The 22727-nt window shown below is 35.3% G+C and overlaps 1 protein-coding gene across 4 annotated transcripts in view; it reads right to left on the minus strand.

Moving 5' to 3' along the window:
* Positions 1–22727, minus strand: part of LOC114328231 (protein hu-li tai shao) — a 195235-nt gene that overhangs the window by 42884 nt on the left and 129624 nt on the right. For all 4 annotated transcript variants that reach the window (XM_028277018.2, XM_028277016.2, XM_028277017.2 and 1 more), the window contains exons 2-3: positions 12419–12633; positions 4657–4891 (exon numbers count right to left, since the gene is read on the minus strand). In XM_028277018.2, coding sequence (XP_028132819.1) covers positions 4657–4891; positions 12419–12623 — 440 coding nt within the window. In that variant the 5' untranslated portion in view covers positions 12624–12633. The remainder of the gene's footprint in view (positions 1–4656; positions 4892–12418; positions 12634–22727) is intronic.

The following is a 22727-nucleotide window of genomic DNA, read 5'->3' on the forward strand; positions in this document are numbered from 1 at the left end:
AATTAACTAGCAGACAACTATATCGCCGAATAGGCACCAAGTCATATAGGACTGGAACAAACAGTTAGAGAACAAGGCAATTATCAAACAAATTATGTCCTAAATTGGTTGACCTCTGAAATGAGGGGAGGAATGAGCCAAAAGACCATAAACGTCGCTTATACGATCACCTCGATCGTGCAGGGAGGTTTGAACAGCCTGAAAAGTGCCATGGATATAATAGAGGCCGTAAAGGAAGTGTGATACTGATATCTAAGACAGGTTTTTAAGTGATTTTGTTCCAATTTCTTCATAGAAACCTAATTATAAAGAAATTCAAATTCCATTTATATTGGTCGGTGTTTATAAAGAGATCCGTCATTCCAGCAGAACTGTTTATAAGGTTAATACTCTGAATTCAGTGCATTTTGATCACACTGTAAACATATTTTATTGAGTAATGTCCTGTCAGTTTATTGTGCGACCAAAATAAGCGCGAAGACAGATATAATTAAAATACAGTCACGTGCTTTTGTTTTCCTGTATAGCTACAGGGCTTATTAATAGATTGAAATATTAAACGATTCGTCAGCGGTAGTGACTCCGGAGGAATTCGTATAGTAGTTATCTTTCTAAGCGACACACACCACAAATACGTCAGGTACTTCTATTTTTGGCAAAATACGAAACAATACGCATTGTAATGAGTGATAAGATATTTAAATTTCTCATGAAGTAAAAAATTAAATTTGGGAATATTAAAATAATAATCGTTTTTCAGAATATCGACTGGACAGAGGTAAGGTCCCTGTATTGATTTGTAGACGAAGCAACGAAGCACTAAAAAGCCCAAAACCTAGGAATTTTATGCAGTAAGATGAATCGTCATGCAACTTTTTGCATTCTATTCGAGAGAGTGTCAGGCAATTTTGTGAACTAAATTAATCTCCGGCAAAAAATTTTTTGCATAATAAAATTCACTTTCAAAGTGCATCTCGAAAAGATGGAAAATGAAAAATTTAGAATTTAGGAAATATTGACGGAAATGAGTTCAATTTTTATACTTGGGGGGTTTTGGAGGTCACTGAACACGAATTTTGTGACGACGATGGTCTGTGGTACAGGGCGACGATGTACAGGGTGGAACTCGTCGCCTGGGACGAGCGAATAATTCGCGAGACGATCGAATTCGCGAAATGAAGATTGGATCGAAAAACTGAAAAATACGTGTTCAATATTTTTCAAAAATCTATCTAATGACACTAAACACGACCCCCCACTCCAACCCCTGGAGGTGGGGTGGGGGCAACTTTAAAATCTTAAATGGAAACCCCCATTTGTTACAGCATTTGGATTGTTTACGTAAAAATAAGCAACTTTTATTCGAGACATTTTTTCGAATTGTGGATAGATGAGGCTATAATCGAAAAAAAAAAACGATTTATCGTGATACCATAAGTAAATTATAGAAACGGTCTAATATCCCGAGAAATACACTTCCAAATAAAAAACCAAAAAATACGTGTTTATTTTTCAAGAGCCTATCGAGTAACATCAAACATGACTCATGACCCTCCACTCCCCCCCTCGAGGTGAGGTGGGGAGTAACTTTAAAATCTTAAATAGGAACCCCCTTTTTTATTTCCGATTTGGATTCCTTACGTAAAAATAAGTAGCCCCCTTTTTTATTTCCGATTTGGATTCGTTACGTAAAATAAGTAACTTTTATTCGAGACAATTTTTCGAATTATGGATAGATGGCGCTATAATCGGAAAAATACTATTTATTAGCATGTTGTAAATGGAAACTCTCAAAAGGAAGACCGCCAGGAAAGTTGGAAATCTAGCATGAAAGGTATGAGCATGATAAACTTGGAGAAAATGTGCTGAAATGGAGAGACATGATAAAAAAGTCCGGAAAACGAACAGCAACGATATATTATATGGAAAAATTATTCGTTTTAATAATTTTTTTCTTGTTAAAAATTATTTCAAAATAACTTGTTATACTGTTATTTTGCTTATATGAAGATTTTCCGGATAGGAATTATTCTTTCCTTCGTTATTTCCTCAGGCTTTAGAAGACCTGAACGTGCCACTTTCGTTCTCTTTTTCTTTTAATCGGACCACGTAATCCCTCAGGAAATTGAGAAAAAGTTCGGTATCGTCACGACCCATCCATCACTCTGCGAGAATACTCTGAAAGGCAGGAAAATTCGCTGGCAGTGAAAATTCGCTGGAAGCGAACATTCACATAGATCAATCAATGACAAAGCGTACGCTTTTCAAAATCAATTACCCGAAACGAAAACCAGAGAAAACCGAAGTTTTATTTAATTATAAGTTACTTTTGATAACAAAAAAACAAATACAATTGAAAGAATTCGAAGGATATAAATAATTCATATATTTTATTAAAAAATCGATGGTAGGCTACAACCTAATGTCATCATAATATTTTTTATGGATAAAGTAGAATCCTATAATTTACTTTGCTGTGAAGCTATTATGATTATTTCATTCATAGGAGATTCTGACCAATAGAAAACTACAGAAATAAAAATTAAACTGATTATTTTTTGATGATTTTAACTTCCAATCGTATAGTAAGATATTTGATCACGTGTTTAATTCTGTCCAATCAGATTAAAATTATACTGAGAATTATCTACTGTAGAAAATTACCGATATAATTTTTTTAAGTAGATTGTTTCTGTTTAATGGCAACCAGTTTTCTAGTTTTTACAAATGTCACATTTAACAAAATATCCATAATATACGTATTAAAAAATAATCTTACGAATATCACACGACAGTAAGAATAAATAGGAAAACAATGCTTCATTTTTACTCAAATTTGTTGTCATTGGGCAATAGCCACCCGAGCCCTGCGGGCTCTCGTGTCTGTTGCCAGACAACAAATTTTCGAAAAACTGTCGCAATATTTTCAATTTATTCTCACTCTCTTGTGATATTATACCCGATTATTTCATTCATAGGAGATTCTGACCAATAGAAAGCTACAGAAATCTGAATTAAATCGATAATTTTTGATAATCTCCCGTCGTTAAGTATATTACGTCAGATGCCCTTCGTTGCTACGAAAAAATACATTCAGTGACATTAATGACAATTAATGTTTTAAAAATTATAAAAGTGATGACTTTCAATCGTAAATATTTATAAAAACTGTGTGTTTAATGGTACTTACATAAATAAATTACAATAAAATTTTGGTTTTGAACAGTTTTATTCATGAAATAATCGCAACAAATTGCACTCGACCTCTGAAATTAATATAGAATTTTTGCTCTCGTGACACTTTGACATAATTTCACTCGCCTTCGGCTCGTGAAATTAAAACTGTCAAAGTGTCACTCGGAAAAAATTCAATAATTTTAGAGCTCTTGTGCAATTACTACTGATAATTTACTTTTTCGTCGACCTAATATGTAAACTGCGTAACTCCATTTATCCAAATTTTACAGGAGACACAAAAAACTATCTCTCTAAATATGACTAATGCCGTGCAGGTATTTTACATACGAGACATTACCAAAATAAAATTTAAAAAATTTGGAAAAATCGAACGTCAACACCAGAGTGCAACCAAATCTCGAATACAAAGTGAATTTCGTCGTACTGTACTCAGCTAATTAGGCCGTTTTTTATAGAAAGAAACAAGCGATAATTATGAAATGTCATTTAGAAATAAACCTGTACCTGTTCGTAAAAACAAGTTAGGAGCCAATTTTAATGAGATATAGTTTCAGCTAGACGGACCTCCAACTCATTTTGGTGTAAATGTTCGGCGTTATTTAGATAAGACGTTTGCCTAACGATGGATTGGTAGATTAGGTAGTATTGAATGGCCTGCTCGTTCACCCGATTTGAATCCTAAAGATTATTTTTATTGGGGATGCTTGAAAAGTAGAATTTATAAAACTCAGCCAGCAAGTGTTGCTACGGCAAAGAATTATTATCGATGAATCCAGATTAATTTCTAAAGAAACATGGGGAAATGTAATTATATCATTGTTTGGGATACCGTCAACTTAACAACGGAGGACGTTTTGTACATTCGGTTAGGTAGACCATAACTTAGCAATGAAATAAACTTTTAATTATTACGTTGTCCATAGTTTGAATCAAAAATTGTATTGAGACGTTTAGGCGTTTATAGGCTTTTGTTTTATCTTTTTAAAATGTTCCTGACTACATAAAATAGAAAGTATTATATACGACTGAACTGGTATTGAGGTTCAGATTTCAATAAACGTACAATATACAGGGTGTTCCAGTTAAAAATCTAAAGTGACTAATTATATCAGAAAAATGGTAAATCTGGCAACGTTACAATCATCAAATTTCAAACCTTCATATTGCAAAATAGATGTATCCCTGTTTTTGTATAATATGTGTATCTATGTAGCTGGATATAAAAAATATTTCAAATAAAATGAGGTTGTTTTAAGAAGCATTCATATTAACACATTCGCTGCAACTTTTCGCAGTTGTTATATCCAGGAGCGGCAAAAATGCACAATCTTAAAAATCAACAGATTACTGTCTCCGATCGGAGTCATGCGCATCTAGTGAAGTATCATGCTGGCTCCGATCGGAGTCATGCGAACGTAATGTGTTAACAATGACCTTTTTTGATAACAGATAACTTACCTGGCAGTTATGAGTGTACTTGAGCCGTAGGCCCAGCCGTACAAGTCGATCAACCTGTAGAGGCAGGCCAATTTACATCTAAGAATCTTTTCTCCCTTGCCATATCCCATCGACTCGATTCCTCTAATGTCGTTAACGGGAATCACACAGCTCGAACTCTTAAAAACGTTTCCGCCTTGTCTGTTGACGCCTACCATGTCCGAAATTTGTTGGAGAAGCCCGCTTGGTCCTGATCCTAAACAATAGAAAATAATTTACTATTTATAAATAGCAAAAAATACCAACAGAATGGCTAAGTCTAAGCGCTTGTCCATATGAGGGCGGTTTGCCAGCGGTTGGCGCCGCGGTTAGCCGACGTTTGCATCGTACACATGAGAGCGATTGACTGGCGGTCTCATTCCTCCCTTAGTAAACTTACAACCGCCGCGGTTTGACGACGGATTGGTTGCATATGTACGATCCCATTTGTTTCTTGGCAACTCGAACCGCAGCGGTTGGGTTTTTCAGGTAAACCGCGGCGTCAAACGTTGGCAAACCGTCCTCATGTGGACAAGCTGTAAGTTTATTGCACTTCCAAAAAAACAGGAGCCAAAAAATGCGAAGAATACCGGAGAAAAAAAAGCTATGTGAAAGGCAAATTTCCACCAACCAATTCGGGTTCATACGTTCATTAGGGTGGAAAGGGTCCGTGGTCAACAGAATCCCCAGAACATTGCTAAATGCAAGAATGCAAGGAAAAAGAGCTGTTGGAAGACCAAAAAAGAGATGGGAAGCCAAAGTAGATGAGGATGCCAAAAACCTCCTTAAAACGCATTCATGGAAAAGAACAGCAGTAAATCGAGATCATCGGAGAAGCTTGCTGAGAGAGACCAAGGCCCCGTTTGGGCTGGAGTGCCATTAGATGGAATGAATTCGGGTTCATAAATGCCTTCTTCTTCTTCTTCTTCCTTCTTGTATGTAGGCTTTAAAGCCTGTTTCTTCTTCAATATTATCCTCCTAAATTGTTTAGGTTATCGCAGCACCTTTTTCTTGGTCTGCCAATACTTCTTCGTCCATTTGGTGACTTATCCCGTGCTATTCGTACTATCCTATCCTCTGCCATTCTACTAATGTGTTCGTTCCACTCCTGTTTCCGTTTTGTCACCCATCCATTTATGTCTTCTATATTGCATGATCTTCTTATGTTTTCGCTCCTCTCCCTATCCAACAGACTTTTCCCTGATATTCGTCGGAGTATTTTCATCTCTGTTGTTTCTAGTAGTCGTCTCGTTTTAGATGTGTCAGGCCTTGTCTCCGCCGTGTATGTTAATATAGGTCTAATTGCTGCTTTATAGATTCTTGCTTTTGTGTCTTGTCTTAAGTGTTTGTTCTTCCAGATTGTGTCATTAAGAGATCCCGCCGCTTTACTTGCTTTTAAGCTTTGTTGTCGTACTTCCTCTTCAACATCTCCGTAACTGGTTATATCAATTCCCAGATATCTAAACCTTGCTTCCTGCTTTATTATTTTCCCATCAATTTCGATTTTACATCGTAGTGGGTATTTAGATGTTGTCATACATTTGGTTTTTTCTGCTGATATTATCATATTGTATTTCTTGGCTGTTGTATTAAAGATGTGTGTTAATCTTTGGAGATCGTCTTCTGTCTCGGCGATTAATGCGGCGTCGTCTGCATAACACAATACTTTGATTTCTTTATTCCCCATTCTGTAACCACGACCTTTACGTACTGCTTCTATTATTTCGTCCATTATTATATTAAAGAGCAGTGGGCTTAATGAGTCACCTTGTCTGACTCCACTTTGTACTGGTATAAACTGCGTTAGTTTTCCATTTATCTTTGCCTGTATTCGATTATGAAAGTAGATGTTTTCGATGGTTTGTATAATATTGATTGGTATGTTTCTTCCGTACAGTAAATGTAAGACGTCTTCGACTTGGATGCGATCGAAAGCCTTTGTCAGGTCTATAAAACATAGATATGCTGGTTTATTGTACTCAATGGCCTTTTCTGTGATTTGTCTCAGTACAAATACGGCGTCTACTCAGGATCTTCCGGATCTGAATCCTTGTTGTTCATCTGATAAAGTTGTTAGTTTATTGATTTTGTTGGTTAAGACTTTTGTGGTTAGCTTAAGTGCGGTGTTTAGTAGATTTATACCTCTATAATTGTTGGGGTCTTCTTTGTCTCCTTTCTTGAACATTGGTATCATTTGGTATCAACCTATTTTTGAGTGAATTTATGGCTACCCCTACTTCCTGAAAACTGATTTCAATTTCGTGCCTTAATTCAGGTAGGTTATTATTTTGATTATGATTTTCCTTTCCTTTAAACAGTTCCGTCAAGTATCTTTCCCATTCGTTTGCTGGTATGTTATTGTATTCCTTCAATTCTGCCATTTCTTTCCGTTGGTTTCTTATAGAATAGAATAGAATAGAAGTATGCTTTATTGTCACTGAAAATACAAATTTTATGGACAAAGCTTAATTAAAGTCAGAAAAAATAAATAAATAATATCTAACAATAACAATAACAAATACAATTTTCTGAAATTTGATAAATCGTCAATATAAAAAAAATATACATAAATACAAAATATAAGTTAATAAAGTAAAGAAAAGAAAACAAAATCGATATATTTGCAACAATTTATAGAAATTGCAAAGTGAATATACAACAAAGTAAACTATTTATAGACATAGGAACTAATAAGTTTAGGCTGCTGCATGTGACACCCAAATATAGATAAGTTTGGTTACTTGTACATTACTGTAATTTCTTAGTTAGTCATTCAGAAACTCTTCTACTGAATAATATGGTCTTTTAGATAGATGAGCTTTTGTCATTTTACGGAACTTGGGGAAAGATGTTGCAGATTTGAGTTGTAAAGGAAGATGGTTGTATAGTTTTTTTGCGGAATATAATATAGATTTCTTTACTAACTCAGAGGACGGGATCGGTAAATAGACATCAAAATTTGAATTTCTGGTGGAGTAGTCATGACGAGGCCTGCTGGAAAGACATGCATGTGTTTACGAATTAAGCAAACAGTTTCTAAAATATATAAAGATGTAAGGGTTAAAATGCCGTGATCTTTGAAGTAACTTCTGCAATGTGTTGTTCTTCTGAGGCCAAACAGATACCTTATTGCTCTTTTTTGTAATTTGAAAATAACATCTAACTGGGCAGCTGTACTAGAACCCCAAAAAGGAAGACCATATCGAAGATGAGACTCGAACAAAGAAAAATATGTTAGTTTAGAAGATGCTAAATTGAGTTCTTTCGAAACAGATCTTATAGCATAGCAGGCTGAGGCGAGTTTCTTACTTAACACATCGATATGAAGGGACCATTTGAGGTTGCTGTCTAAAAAAATACCAAGAAATTTTACAGAATCAACGGTAGAGATCTGGCTGTTATTAACAAGCAGGGGTTGAAGAGCACTTTTATAGGATAATGCTACTGTCTTATCCACGTTAAAAGAGAGTAAATTAGAGTCAGACCAGGTTTTTATCGTAAGCAAATCAGAAGTTATAGTTGCATGAAGAGATGCAATAGTTGAGTTGCTCCAAGTGATACTGGTATCATCAGCAAAAAGAAAAATGTTTCCATCGATTTTTAAGTTAGTGATGTCATTTATAAAGATAAGGAACAGTAGAGGACCCAATACTGAACCTTGTGGTACTCCACATACAATGTTTTTGAGACTAGAGTCAGTATCATTTGCTCTAACTATTTGTTTCCTATTATTCAAGTAAGATTGGAACCAATTCAAAGAAATACCTCGAATCCCATAGAAATTATGAATCTCCATATTTGTTTTTGTGTTCCGTAGAAGTCGCTTTCCATCCTTTTTGTAAACTGTTCCCAGTGTTCATTTTTTGTTCTTCTTACCAATTACTTTGTTTCATTTCGTATTCTTCTATAGGTGTCTCTGGATTCTGGAGTGTTTGATGTTTTATACTTCATGTAGGCGTCTCTCTTCTCTTTACGTTTGTCTTTTATTTCTTTTCTGAACCATGGTGTATTGTTGTTGTTTCTTTTGTTCAGTATGACTTTGCGTTTTCCTAGAGCTTCTGTTGCTGCCTCTTCAATATTGTTTTTAATTTTCTCCCAGCTCGCGTTTATATCTTCGATGTCGTCTATCTGCTTCAGCTGTATCTTCTGTGCTAGCCTCCTTTGGTACATTTCTTTGGTAGAATCGTTCCACAGTGATTCTACATTGAATTTTTCCTCGGTGATTTCCTGTGGAAAATGTTTTGGTGTAAGTTTCATTCTTATTTTTGCTAGGACTAATTTGTGTTCACTCCCTGCGTCTGCCGAGTTTAAAGTTCGAATATCTAGAATCTGCTCTGGGTGGATTTTTCTATTAGTGACTATAAAGTCAATCATAGATTTGTGCCCCCTGGAGTTTTCAAACGTATATTTATACTGAAGCTTATGGTCGAAAAATGTATTATTGATTCGCAGTTCGTTAAAAGCACAGAGATTAGCCATGAGTTCTCCATTTGAGTTGACATGGTTTTCATTGAATCTTTGTTTTACTCCTGGAACTATTTCATTTCCGATTCGTGCATTAAAATCCCCCATAAGAATTAAGTGTTCTTCATGAGGTATGTCGTCCAGGATGGTTTGCAACTGTTCGTAGAATGCCTCTCGTTCCTTCTTAGGTTTGCAGTCCTCGGGTCTATAGATAGATATAACATTTAATTTTTGGTAGTCCATTGTGATGTTCATATGTATTATTCTTTCGGAGATGTAACGGCAGTTACTTATGTTGTCTTTAAATTTTTTATGGACAAGTATACCTACACCTGCTCGTGCTCGTTCTTCTTTCTTCACTATATGCTAAAATATATTGGTTATAGTCTCTTTGACCTTTACCTTTCTTCTTGGTTTCTTGGATTGCACAAATGTCTATGTTTTTGTTTATCAGTTCTTCGATTATCTCTTGGTCTTTGTTGTTGAACGAAGTTATGTTCCATGTTGCTAATCTGATTGTTGGCTTCTTTTTCCTTCTCGTTTTCCTTTTCTTTGCGTGGTTCGTCATCTTAGGTTCCGTGGCTTTATATCGGTTCTTTGAGCCTTGTTTTCTTTTATAATGGGTAGGATGCTAACCTGGCCCATCAACCCTCCTCTTTTTTTCCGGGCTTGGGACCGGCTGTGAGTGTGAACGTGACTTCTGAGCTACTCAATCCACTCAGTCTTCGCGCTCACAACCCCCAGGCAGAGTTGTTCATAAATGCCGTTGATAGAAAAGAGGGTTTGACTCAGTACATGTCTTATTCCAGAGCTGCGAAGACGTCAATTGCGACGTATACGCATGTCTGGATGATTACGAGAAAGAGTTTGATCATGTACAGCACGCCAAGGTAATGCAGATACTAAAAGAAGTTCAGCTTCAACCGGATGGGGACTTTGGTATATAAGAAGAATGCTGCAATGCTATGTCTTCGCTGTCCTTTTTAATAGTGTTAAATGGTGGAGCTTGAAAGGAGATATGCCAATGAAGCACTTGAGATGTGGTTATATCTGAGAATTCTTCAGATACGTGCACTGACCGAGTCACAAGTGAGGAGGTCCTCAGAAGAAAGAAGAAGAAATGATAGGTACTAACCATCATCAAACCTCGAAAGTTACAAACAATACTCCGGACACATTATGCGAAATGAATCCAGATATGTCCTCCTACAAGCCATCCTGGATAAAGAATCTCAGAAGCTGGTATATAATAAGAGAGTCTTTTACAGCTGACGCCGCTTCTCGCATCCTAATTTCCAGGGTTTTCTATCGAAGCAATCTTCAGTTTTTAAATCTCTGGCGGTAATTGCATCTTCGACATCTTCTCTCCAAGATCGTCTTGGTCTACCTCGTTTTCTTCTCGTGGGTGGAGTCCATTTTTCTATTTTTTTGCCATCTACTTTCAGGTATTCTCTGAAGGTGTCCATACCAGTTGAGTCTTTTGGCTTCGATTGTGTCTATTATATCTAGATCGATTTCCATTTCTCTCCTATCTTTGTTTCTCACCCTATCAAGTCTAGTGAGCCGGCAACATCGTCTCCAATAGTTCATTTCCATGGCCTTAATTTTTGATTTATTTCTTTTCCCAGAGTTCGGCGCCGTACAACCCAATACTTTCTATTATTGTTTTATGTATTCTTCTTTTATTTTCTTTTGTTATTTTATTGTTCCATAATAGTTCGTGTAACTGTCTGGTGGCTGATCTTGCTTGGCCAATCCTGGAATGTATTTCGTCGTTACTCCCTGCTTTTGAAGTCATTTGGACTCCTATGTATTTGAAAGTTTCGGTTGGTTCCTATTTCAATTTGTAGGCTTTCTGGTGTTTCTCCCACAACTAAGTACTCGGTTTTTTGTATATTAATTGTAAGGCCCCACTTAGTGTACTCCTCTCCAGTTTTCTGAGCATATAGTTTATATCACTCTCATCTTCAGCTAGAATAGCTTGGTCGTCAGCGAAGTGTATTGTGTACAATATATCGTCATCGATTGGAATGCCCATATTGCAGCACTTTCTTCTCCATAGTGAGAGTGCCTCATTTAAATATATTTTAAAGAGTGTAGGTGCTATGCAGCAGCCTTGCTTTAGACCTTTACTAATAGGAATTTCTCTCGTTAATTTGTTTCCAGTTTTAATGTTTACCGTCATATTTTTGTAAAGCTGTTTTACTGCTTGTATATATTTTTTGCTTATTCCTTGTTTTTACAATTGCAAGTTGCACACTATGGTATGCCTTGGTCAGATCTATGACCCAAGACTACATGGGTGGAAAGGTTGTGGGCTAATCTTTTCTCAATAACCTGCTTTAAAGAAAATATGCTGTCCATACAGGATCTGCCTGCACGAAAGCCATTTTGTTCTTCTACATCTGTCATCTCCTTTTCAATTTTATTTTTTATTATTTTTCCATATAGTCTTGGGAGTGACTTTATGACACTAATCCCCCTATATTTTGAACAATTTTTTCTATCTCCTCTTTTTGTATATGTTGTTCATATGTGCTTTTGTCCACTCCGGTGGTAAGTCATGTCCCTTATAGAATAAGGTGAAAACATACGCCAGTAATTCAGAAGCTGGTTTAACACAATATATCTGCAGCTTTTCCGTGCTGCTGCAGATAAGATAAAGATTGCCATGATGATCGCCAACATTCGTCACGGATAGGCACATCCGTTTTGTTTTTATGAAATAGATTAAATAGTACAGTAGAACCCCGATTATCCGGGTGCGGATTATCCGTGCTGCGGATTATCCGTGCTGCGGATTATCCGTGCTATGATTTTCTATTACTCAAGTTGCGTTTTTGAGGTTTTATCAAAATAACGTCATCGTAAATCACTCGACGGAAACTCTATATGACGAAAGAGAGACTCATAATGAAAGATTTATTTTTTTCTGTTATTTTTTATGGTAGGTACATATGTATACATACATACATACATATTATACATAATAAATACATGTTCGGATTATCCGTGCTTTTCACTTATCCGTGCCACCTTTCGGTCCCGAGGAGCACGGATAATCGGGGTTCTACTGTATATTAATTAGGAATGCTGACTGGGGGATAATAACTAAAATATCAACCTTTCGTCAAAACTCCTTGCAGACGATGTGACACTGTTGGCACTTGTCACCTGATTAGCATGGCACTTGGCAATGGATACCGCTTTGCAGTACACAGCAAATGACAAGTCTAACGGGGAAATAGATAAACAAAGATAAATTTATATATGCGCTTACCATCTTTCAGCTGTGAGTCTAAGATCCTTTCCAGTTCTTCTTTGAATAGTTTACTGTTCATTATCATCTCTACTCGTTTCCTTCGTTCCATTTCTCTCACATCGGCGTCTATGTCTACTGGTCTCATTTTGGCCCTGTCATCGTCTTCCAAGTCGGAAATGCCGTTCGTTTGGGGCGGTTGCTCCGCCTGACTCGTATCCGTCATATTATGAGATCTGTAAGAAACAATATAAAATGAATGCAAATAGATACTCAATATGTACATACTGTAAAAATAATAATATAGATAATGTAAAATGTGATACATATTGGAGAGATCACTGATATCGGTCTTGTTATTGATACAATGGTGATCTTTCTTTTTGTGAAGCATCTCCATTAGGGGGCGTTCAAGTATTACGTAACGCGATTTTTGACCCCCCAACCTGCGTTACGTAATACTTGAACGGCCCCTTATACATCTTCTGTTGTAGTTCTATTTTTTTTTTCTAAAATCTTTTTTTGTGCGCAGAAACCCTTCTATGGAGATATTAGTGTATTTGCCCAATACATATATATATATTGAATTTCAGTCTTTACTGTCTGATTTATGTATTAACATTGATGTCATATTTTGCCAACATTTTCGACATTTGTTCGGAGAATCCATTAATGTATGGTATGTAGTATGTTGTATCTAAATCTAGTCTGTATGTAGTATGTAGTATGTTTGGCATACTACGAACATTTGTGGAATTAATAAAAAAATGTGCCTTGGAAAGATGTCAGGGAATGTGGAGAACAAGATGTTTCTGGGATGCCCAGAGAGTTCAAATAACTAATGAAAACATACGAAACCCTTTAAACAGCTGGCCCTTCTAGACAAGAAATGGTTAACTGCGGAGCAGCCTGCTACAACTGCTGGGTCAAGCCAGAGAGGAAGAGGGGTTCGAAACTCTAGAAAATGGACATGACGTAGCAAAATAGCAAGGAACTTTATAAAAAAAAATGTAGGGGTGATTATAAAGGTACATAAACTACTTTGAAAGGTTACAGGCAGAGAACTTTTGACCACCATTAAAATGAGGATGACAGAATATTTGTGGCACATACTTAGAAAAATGATAAGTATGAGTTTTTACAGCTGATGATGAAGGGCAACATTGAACGGAAAGATGTCCTGGTAGACGACAAATATCCTGACGCACAGGTACAGATGCTTTTAAAAAAAAGCAGGAGATAAAGAGGAATTTGCAATGGTTATGTTACACAGGGTGTCCCGAAAAGATTGGTCATAGATTATACCACACATTCTGGGGTCAAAAATAGTTTGATTGAACTTAACTTACCTTAGTACAAATGTGTTCATTAAAAAAGTTACAAAATGAATTCGATTTTTTCAATATATCGAAAACTATTAGAGATTTTTTATTGAAAATAAACATGTATCATTCTTATGGCAGGAACATCTTAAAACAAAATTATAGTGAAGTTTGTCCACCCCATAAAAATTTTATGTGGGTTTTGTTCCCTTAAACCCCCCCAAACTTTTGTGTACGTTCCAATTAATTCATTATTGTGGTACCATCAGTTAAACACAACGTTTTTAAAGCTTTTTTGGCCTCTTAGTATTTTTTCGATAAGCAAGTTTTTATCGAGATGCGGCTTCTTTTTTAATATATTTACATAAAAAATTTATGGGGGTATTGTTCCTTTAAACCACCCAAATGTTTGTGTACGTTCCAATTAAACTATTATTGTGGTACCATTAGTTAAACACGGTGTTTTTAAAACTTTTTTGCCTCTTAGTCTTTTTTGATAAGTCAGCTTTTATCGAGATATGGCTTCTTTTTCAAAATATATACCTAAAAATGTAAATATAAATAAATTTTCAGATTATTAACAGGTCTCTATAATCGTACTTAACCATATACAAATATGTGGTGGATTTGACACATATTCAAAATATGTCGATAAACACTGGCTTATCGAAAAAGTACTAACAGGCAAAAAAGTTTTAAAAACATTGTGTTTAACTAATGGCGCCACAATAATAATTTAATTGGAACGTACACAAAAGTTTGGCGGGGTTTAAAGGAACAAAACCCCCACAAAATTTTTATGGGGTGCACAAATTTCACTTTAATTTTTTTAAGATGTTGCTGCCATAAGAATGCCACATGTCCATTTCCAATAAAAAATCTGTAATAATTTTCGATATACATATGAAAAAAACTCGATTTTCATTTTTTAACTTCAAAGGTCTGTAACTTTTTTTATGTGCACGTTTGTGCTAAGGTAAGTGAGGTTCAATTAACCTATTTTTGGCCCCAGAATCTGTGGTATAATTTATGACCAATCTTTTCGGGACACCCTGTATAATAACCAAATTTCATTAGTGGAGTTGGCACTAGAAGGTGGTTACAGGAAACAGGTCGCTACTCAACTCCTTGTGAATGGAAGGAGGACTGAAGAAATAGAGCTCCTTGAACGAACCATGGCCGGTGGCAAACGCTGTCGCCGGTGGTACACCCACCTAACCTTTACGCAGACAGGGTTTCTCTCGCCGGACATGGTTCGGTCTGGCAGCTGTACTTACATGCAGAAACTGACCTCATCGCCCATCGGTGTACACTAAAAGATTTGTGGTTGTGGCTAGCTAACAAAGATGGAACCGACGTAGCCTGAATAAAATGTCCGCACATGATAAAGTGAACTTTCAAGGTACAATGCAAGAAATTCCTCGAAAATTCAATCATTAAAATCGATAGTCCATTCTTTAAAACCAAAAACAAACCAATTCACAAGAAAAAACAACTTTTTAAAACTTACTATTTAAAACGTAAAGCAAAACAACACGGAACAAGTAACAAAAATTTAATGTAACCTAACATTAACTAATCGTTAATCAACGAACACTCACTAATAATACACAAAAGACTAACAAAAGCCTATTATCTAAAAAAGGCACTATCACATTCTCTGACCTATGCCACACACCAAATCAAAATGGTCCGAATACTCAAAAGGTGAGTCAGGCCCAAGAGATACCATAACAGGTTTTTAAGTACATACATTATTGTACGTCGTTTCGTTATCATATCACAATGAGACTGATTATTTCCCACAGCTCGTTTTAGTAGCATTAAGAAGGATTCCAACGGAGCGTGTTGGGGCGCGCTTTTCGAAATATGTAGAAAAATGTAATAGCAAAAGATAAAAACTAAAGACGGTAATAAACGCAACGTGAAATGGCGAAATTTCTCTCAAAATTTGTGGTTTATGATCCTTAAGAGAGAGTGGGACATGGTTTGAAAATTTTGAAATTTTCGATTTTGTTTATTATTTGATCGAAGAAAAATTATCGGAAATAAAGCACGTTGAATACCCCCACCTTCGACTCAGTTTGCAGCAGCTTCGCACCAGCGCGCTTGAGCGTAGTCAGAAACGTTCAACAGCTGTTCCTCTTCTCTTTTGTAAATTACTCAGCGATTATAAAACAATGCGGTGTGCATCACTTTACGATTTGACAGACAAAAACAAATTGAAAATAAAAGTTGTCAAAAGTTTAAACGCGTTTTTTCAAAACTGCTTTTTTTCAAAGGCGGTGGACATTTTAAGCAATACGAAACACAAAAAACGGAAAAACTGTAGGTCCGGACGAAATACCCGAGGAATTACTGAAATGTCTCGACGATGAAACTTTATCTGTACTACTGGATCTGTTTAATGAAGATTATAAAACCGGAAAAATCCCTCAGGAATGGTTGGTGGCCACCTTTGTAACAATACCAAAAACAATATATGCCAAAGATTGTTCAGACTATAGGACAATATCACTAATAAGCCATACCCTCAAAATATTTCTAAAGGTGATTCATGAAAGATTATACAGAAAGCTAGATGATATGGATGATACCCAATTTGGATTCCGCAAAGGACTTGGAACAAGAGAGGCATTTTTTGCATTTAATGTCCTCTCTCAAAGATGTTTAGATATGAACCTGGATATTTATTCCTGTTTCATCGACTTCGAAAAAGCGTTCGACAGAGTCCGACATGAAAAACTAATAGAATTATTGAAAAACAGAGATATAGACAGACGAGACTTACGAATTATCATCAATCTGTATTGAAATCAAAAGGCCAATATAAAGATAGAAGAACAAGAGTCCGAGAATATTGATATAAAGAGAGGAAAAATACAGGGTTGTGTTCTGTCGCCGCTACTCTTTAACGTGTACAGTGAAGCCATATTTCAGGAAGCGATAGCGGAACTAAGTGATGGAATCTCTATAAACGGAAGAATAGTAAATAACATAAGAATCGCTGATGACACCGTTATAATGGCAGACACCCTGGAATCGCTACAAGCATTGTTAAATAGAATTAACGATTATTGCATTCGATATGGACTCAAAATAAACAAGAAAAAAACTAAATTTATGATTGTCTCAAAAACACAACATGGAAATGAAAGGTTAATTAATACTAGAGCAAACCCAAATAGAAAAAGTAAAGACATACAAATATCTGGGAACCTGGGTTAATAACAAAAATGAAAAAAGGAAAGAAATTAATGTCCGAATTGAAACTGCAAGGCAAGCATTTATAAAAATGAAGACACTGCTTACAAACAAAGACCTCCAGTTGCCTCTCAGATTGAGGGCTCTAAGATGCTACATATTTTCTATATTACTATACGGAATGGAAGCTTGGACATTGAAGAGACAACACATAAGAAAAATAGAAGCGTTCGCAATGTGGTGCTACAGAAGAATATTGAAAATTCAGTGGGTGCAAAGGATTACCAATGTTGAAGTGCTACGACGTTTAAATAAGGAGTTAGAAATAATTATTATGAGCAGTATAAAAACAAGAAAACTGGAATATTTGGGTTACATTACCAGAGGAGAAAAATATGAGTTGCTGAGAATTATTATGCAAGGAAGGATCCAAAGAAGAAGAAGCATAGGAAGAAGACGCATCTCCTGGTTGAGGAACCTTAGAGAACGGTTTAACTGTAGTTCATTACAACTGTTCAGAGCAGCAGCCAACAAAGTGACCATAGCCATTATGATATCCAACCTCCGATAGGAGATGGAACTTTAAGAATAAGGACATTTTAACTCAAAAACTATTTGATCGATCCACTTTAAATTTTGCATAGATTTTTTTTAGACATTTCGTGAGGTAACGCTGTCGAGATATTTTTTGTTTTGTGCTTATTTTTTGTTTAACAATAATAAATATGTTGATTTTTATCTCTTTTTACAAAAAAATTGTTATTTTGACTTCTGAGTGATACCCAAAAACTCAAAAATTGGTAAAACTAAAAAACTCGACAGTGTTACCTCGATAAACTCATAAGCTAATAATATATTTTTGAATTTTTTGTCTCAATTGATCCAATCACGAGTTCAGATGTCCACCGCAAAATCCATATTTTTTGAGGTGTCTGTAAAAATTTGCCACCGTTGGCTTATCTTTCAATATTTTGCCTTGATTTTTTTTTAATATTCTTTGAATTGAACTGAATATGTTTATATAGTTTTAAAATAAAATATTTCTACCATAGTTTCAAAAAAAAACTCACAAAAATGTGCTTGAAATCTTGATTTCAAACCATACCCCCCTTAAGCTAATACCGAACCCTCTATTTCTAGCCCCTGTAGAGGGGCGCGTTATTTCCCGAATATTGTCACAATACCGCCAACACTGGCGGTATTGGGGAAATGATTCATTCTTGTGGACAAGATGGTCCGACCGATTTTATCACAAAGTAAATATTTATTAATTTTACAGCAACGTGGGGGTGCCAAATGTGCTCTCTTTTCTTTTCACTATTATATATGTATTTGCTATTTCTCTTTGCCAACGTTTAAATTAGTAAACTTGCGAAGCGCGCTTCAACACGCTCCGTTGGAATCCTTCTTTACTGGGCTTGTTTATTTTAATAAATATAATGAATACCTTCGTGTAGACGTAATGGTATGGTATGGTATTTATCTGTGGAAATTGATTAGATAAAATATGGTATATAACAATTTAAGGGTAAATAACCATAGACGATAAGAGGACTTTGTAAATATTTAACAATGTTGTGATTTAAATTAATAATTATTGGGTTGTTGACTTTGTTGGACAATAAAGATGGTCTGGTAATTTTTTATTTCTAACAAGAACAACGAAATTATAAATAATTCCAAAAAAATAAACTCCCCAAAAATAAATTCGTCAAAAATGTATCTTAATACATTATTTGTAGTTGTTTTTGCCTTATAGCATTCTTACAATCATGTAATCAGTGATGGAAATGGAAATCCAGGATTTACCCAACTAAAACGAAATTATCTTCAACACAAATGTAAAAACTGTATTGCTGTATGGCATAGTAACACAATTACAAGTTTTCATCAATAGACGATTACGAAAAATTCTGTTTAAAAAAAATTTTTTTTATCAGCGATTTCTCTTCCTCTATTTGCTTGTTCAGGTAAGGCAAAATTTCTTCAAAGTTTAAAATTGGCAATTGTCAAGCCACTACATAAAAAAGTTGATCTTACTGAGATGGAGAACTATAGACCAATAAGCCTTCTTTCATTTCTCGCAGGGAGGTCTATTGAGACAGCTACCTATGATTTTATCAAAAATTTTAGAAAAACTAGAGGAAAATATGAACTAGATGCTAGACCTGTCTAAGGCTTTCGATAGCCTAGATCATGATCTTTTATTACAAAAATTACATCGTTATGGAATACAGGCACCGGCTTTGACATGGATAAATTCATTTCTCACAGATAGGTCACAAAGAGTATGCATGAAAAAACCGGCAGTAAGGTTTACTCTGAAACGATCAACTTAAAGTTAGGTATACCACAGGGAAGCGTCTTAGTGCCTTTCTCTTTTTGGTCTATATAAACCACCTACCAAACTTGGTGGTAAGTGGTTCTTCAAACCTTGTAATGACTTAAATGCACTATGCTGGGCAAAACAATAAAAACACTCCTCACAGTGGCAGAGCAAACTCTAAGCAAGACTGAACAGTGGTTCAGTGGAAATAGGATGTTGCTTAATATTAAGAAAATCGGTTTTGTTTACTTTAGAACCAGTCAGTCACGAGAACAGTCAATATTCTGTCACAAAAGCCAGAATCTACTAGATCAGAAATATCTTGTTCTTCATAATGACCAGAACCTAAATTGGGGAACCAAATACAAAATGCGACAAAAAAAACTGAATAGAGTCCGCTACTCATTACGATTATTGAAGAGCTGTCTAGACAAGGGGATACCATACTATGCTGTGGCGGAGTGCCTGAACTATTTTTCTCCTCGATCATCTTATTGCGGTTACCTTGTCTTGTTGTTATTTTAGTCCAGGGTAATAAGGTTTTTTCCATGACACTTGAACAGCCAGGGTACTGAAGTGTTTTTTCGGCAGGTAATACCTATAAGAACAAATTGAAACTATTTCCTGCGTAGGATCTGGCGGCCATTTTTATTTATAAACAATTAAGTGTCAAAAAATGGCATTTTTCACTTTTTCAAATCAATGGAAAATAGGGAAACTTATGGTTTTTTTAGTACAAATATCTTCGAGATTATGGAAAGAGCTTTAAAATGAAGTACAGTAAAACTCCGATTATCCGTGGTCCTCGGGACCGAAGGGTGGCACGGATAATTGAAAAGCACGGATAATTGAAAAGCACGGATAATCCGAACAAGTATTTCTTATGTGTAATACATACAGTGCGGTGGAATAAGTGTTGCCCCCCCCCCCCTGTTAACTTGTAAATTTTATGAATATAAGCAAAACGCTCGGACAGGTCGATTTTTAAACTAACCATAGTATATTATAGCATCAACGTTTCGAACTTTACGCGATCCCTCTTCAGGTGACAGCCATAACTTTGATTTTTTTAAATGGCAAAGTACATCATGTGACACCTCATTTAACAGCTTTTGAAATACTGATTTCAAAAATGTATAATACTTTAATCCTTTTTGAGATCGTAGGCGCAAAATTTCGGTCGAACACTTTTTAAACGCATTTATTTTTTTTCGAATTCTGAGAAAACTAATAAGTATTTTTGAAAAATTTAAACGCAGAATGAAAGATTAGATTATTACCGAGGGCTGGCAGTCCCTTAGAATAAATAAAAAGTTTCTTTTGAATGGTATATTTGAAATTAAAATCACACTAAATTTTCTCTTTTTTTCTCCACTGTGACTTATTAAAATAAACATTATAGGAGTTCTCAGGGACTTTGGACCATCGAGAATACTGTAATATTTCATTCTGCGTTTAAATGTTTCAAAAATACTTATTAATTTTTTCAGGATTCGAAAAAAATGATTGCATTTAGAAAGAATTCGACCGAAATTTTGCACCTACGCTCTCAAACAGGATTAAAGTATTATACATTTTTGAAATCAGTATTTTAAGAGCTTTTAAATGAGGTGTCACATGATGTACTTTCCTATTTAAAAAAAAATCAAAGTTATGGCTGTCACCTGAAGAGCGATCGCGTAAAAATCGAAACGTTGATGCTATAATATACTATGGTTAGTTTAAAAATCGACCTGTCCGAGCGTTTTGCTTATATTCTTAAAATAAGCAAGTTAACAGGGGGGGGGGGCAATACTTATTCCACCGCACTGTATGTACGTATACATACATATGTACCTACCATAAAAATAACAGAAAAAAATAAATATTTCATTATGAGTCTCTCTTTCGTCATACAGAGTTTCAGTCACGTGATTGACGATGACGGTATTTTGATAAAACCTCAAAAACGCAACTTGAGTAATAGAAAATCATAGCACGGATAATCCGCAGCACGGATAATCCGCGCCTGGATAATCGGGGTTCTACTGTATTACAAAGTTTGATATACTAATTTATTGTTAATATAATTGCGAAAAAAGGTCGGAATTGCAAAAAAAAAATTTCGCAATAACTGTTGTAAAAATTGGTGTATAGCTTTGAAATTTTTGTCAAATAAGGGTTCTTTGGTGCTTAATATGTGATAAAAATTTCAAAGCGATTCATTCAATTGTTTAAATTTTATTCAAATTGTTTATCCCAGAGAGAATTTTCTTTGCAATGACATACGTCAGAAGAAAATGACGTTAGAACCATTTCACAGGTGTCAAATGAAAGAGCATGAGCTATATTTTCAACTTGGTTTAAAAAAAGTGAATAAAAAAAGAATGTGTGTGTACTTTGTACGCACGTAAGAAGATATTCTTCTATTATATAATAGGTAATTTAAACGAAGTAAATATACTTAAAAGGTTATTTGTATTTTATTTAAAAATCAAACTAACTTTCTTATCTACCACTTTCAAAATTTTTTTATTAAAACAACCAAAAATAAAAAAAAATATGAATCGCCCAGGAATTGAACCCGCGTCATTCCAATCTCAGAGCTGACGCATTACCCACTACTCCAGCGAGGCCCTAGGAATTGACATGTAAGTTTCGGATATAATTACACGACACGGCGACATATAGTGTAAAAATGTTATGCTTACATAATATTTTATTATTTTACTACAGAGAAACACAAATCCAAAACACAAGAATTATAATAAATAATACATTTCCTAAAAACATTAATATATTCTTTTAATGACTTATTTGCACGGCTACAGATACATACACACCTATCTTGAAAGATTAGCAATGAACTACATACTATCAGAACTACATACTGTCAGTGTACGCAGGCGCGCAGATTTATGTACAATTTTACCCTCAATCGATTCGCCGCTAAAGAAGAATATCTTCAAAAATTATATAATAATATACTTAGAATCATAAAATCTATAAAAAAAATAAAAAAACAACAACTTGCTTGGGGCTTGAACCCACTTCACGTCTACCGCGCCGTAGGTAAGTTCAAGCCATTTCAAACTGCACCACATTCGCGTATACGTACGGTGACCATATGTACTTATTTAAGAAGGACAGTACTTATTTTTAAATATTGTCCTAATGTACTTTAAAACCTTTCTAAGGACACGCGAATGTACTTATTTTTTCTAAAAAATGAATATTTTTATCTTTTACTACTTTTAAACAAATTTCTTTGTATACTGTTCCAGGTATTGCAGCTTTTGTGTCTTGATCCATTCAATATTTCCATTCTTTTGTTGACTCTTCTCATGACTTCGTTGTTTGTTACAGGCTCGGTCCATGCTATCTTCAGGTACCTTCACCCACAGTTCAAATGCTTCCAACTTTTTAGTAGTCGACGCGTTAATTGACCATGCTTCTATCCCGTAAAGCAGAGTCGAGAAAATATAACACCTTGCCAGCC

This window comes from Diabrotica virgifera, chromosome 5 (genome assembly GCF_917563875.1).
Source record: "Diabrotica virgifera virgifera chromosome 5, PGI_DIABVI_V3a".
Classification (NCBI taxonomy): Eukaryota; Metazoa; Arthropoda; class Insecta; order Coleoptera; family Chrysomelidae; genus Diabrotica; species Diabrotica virgifera.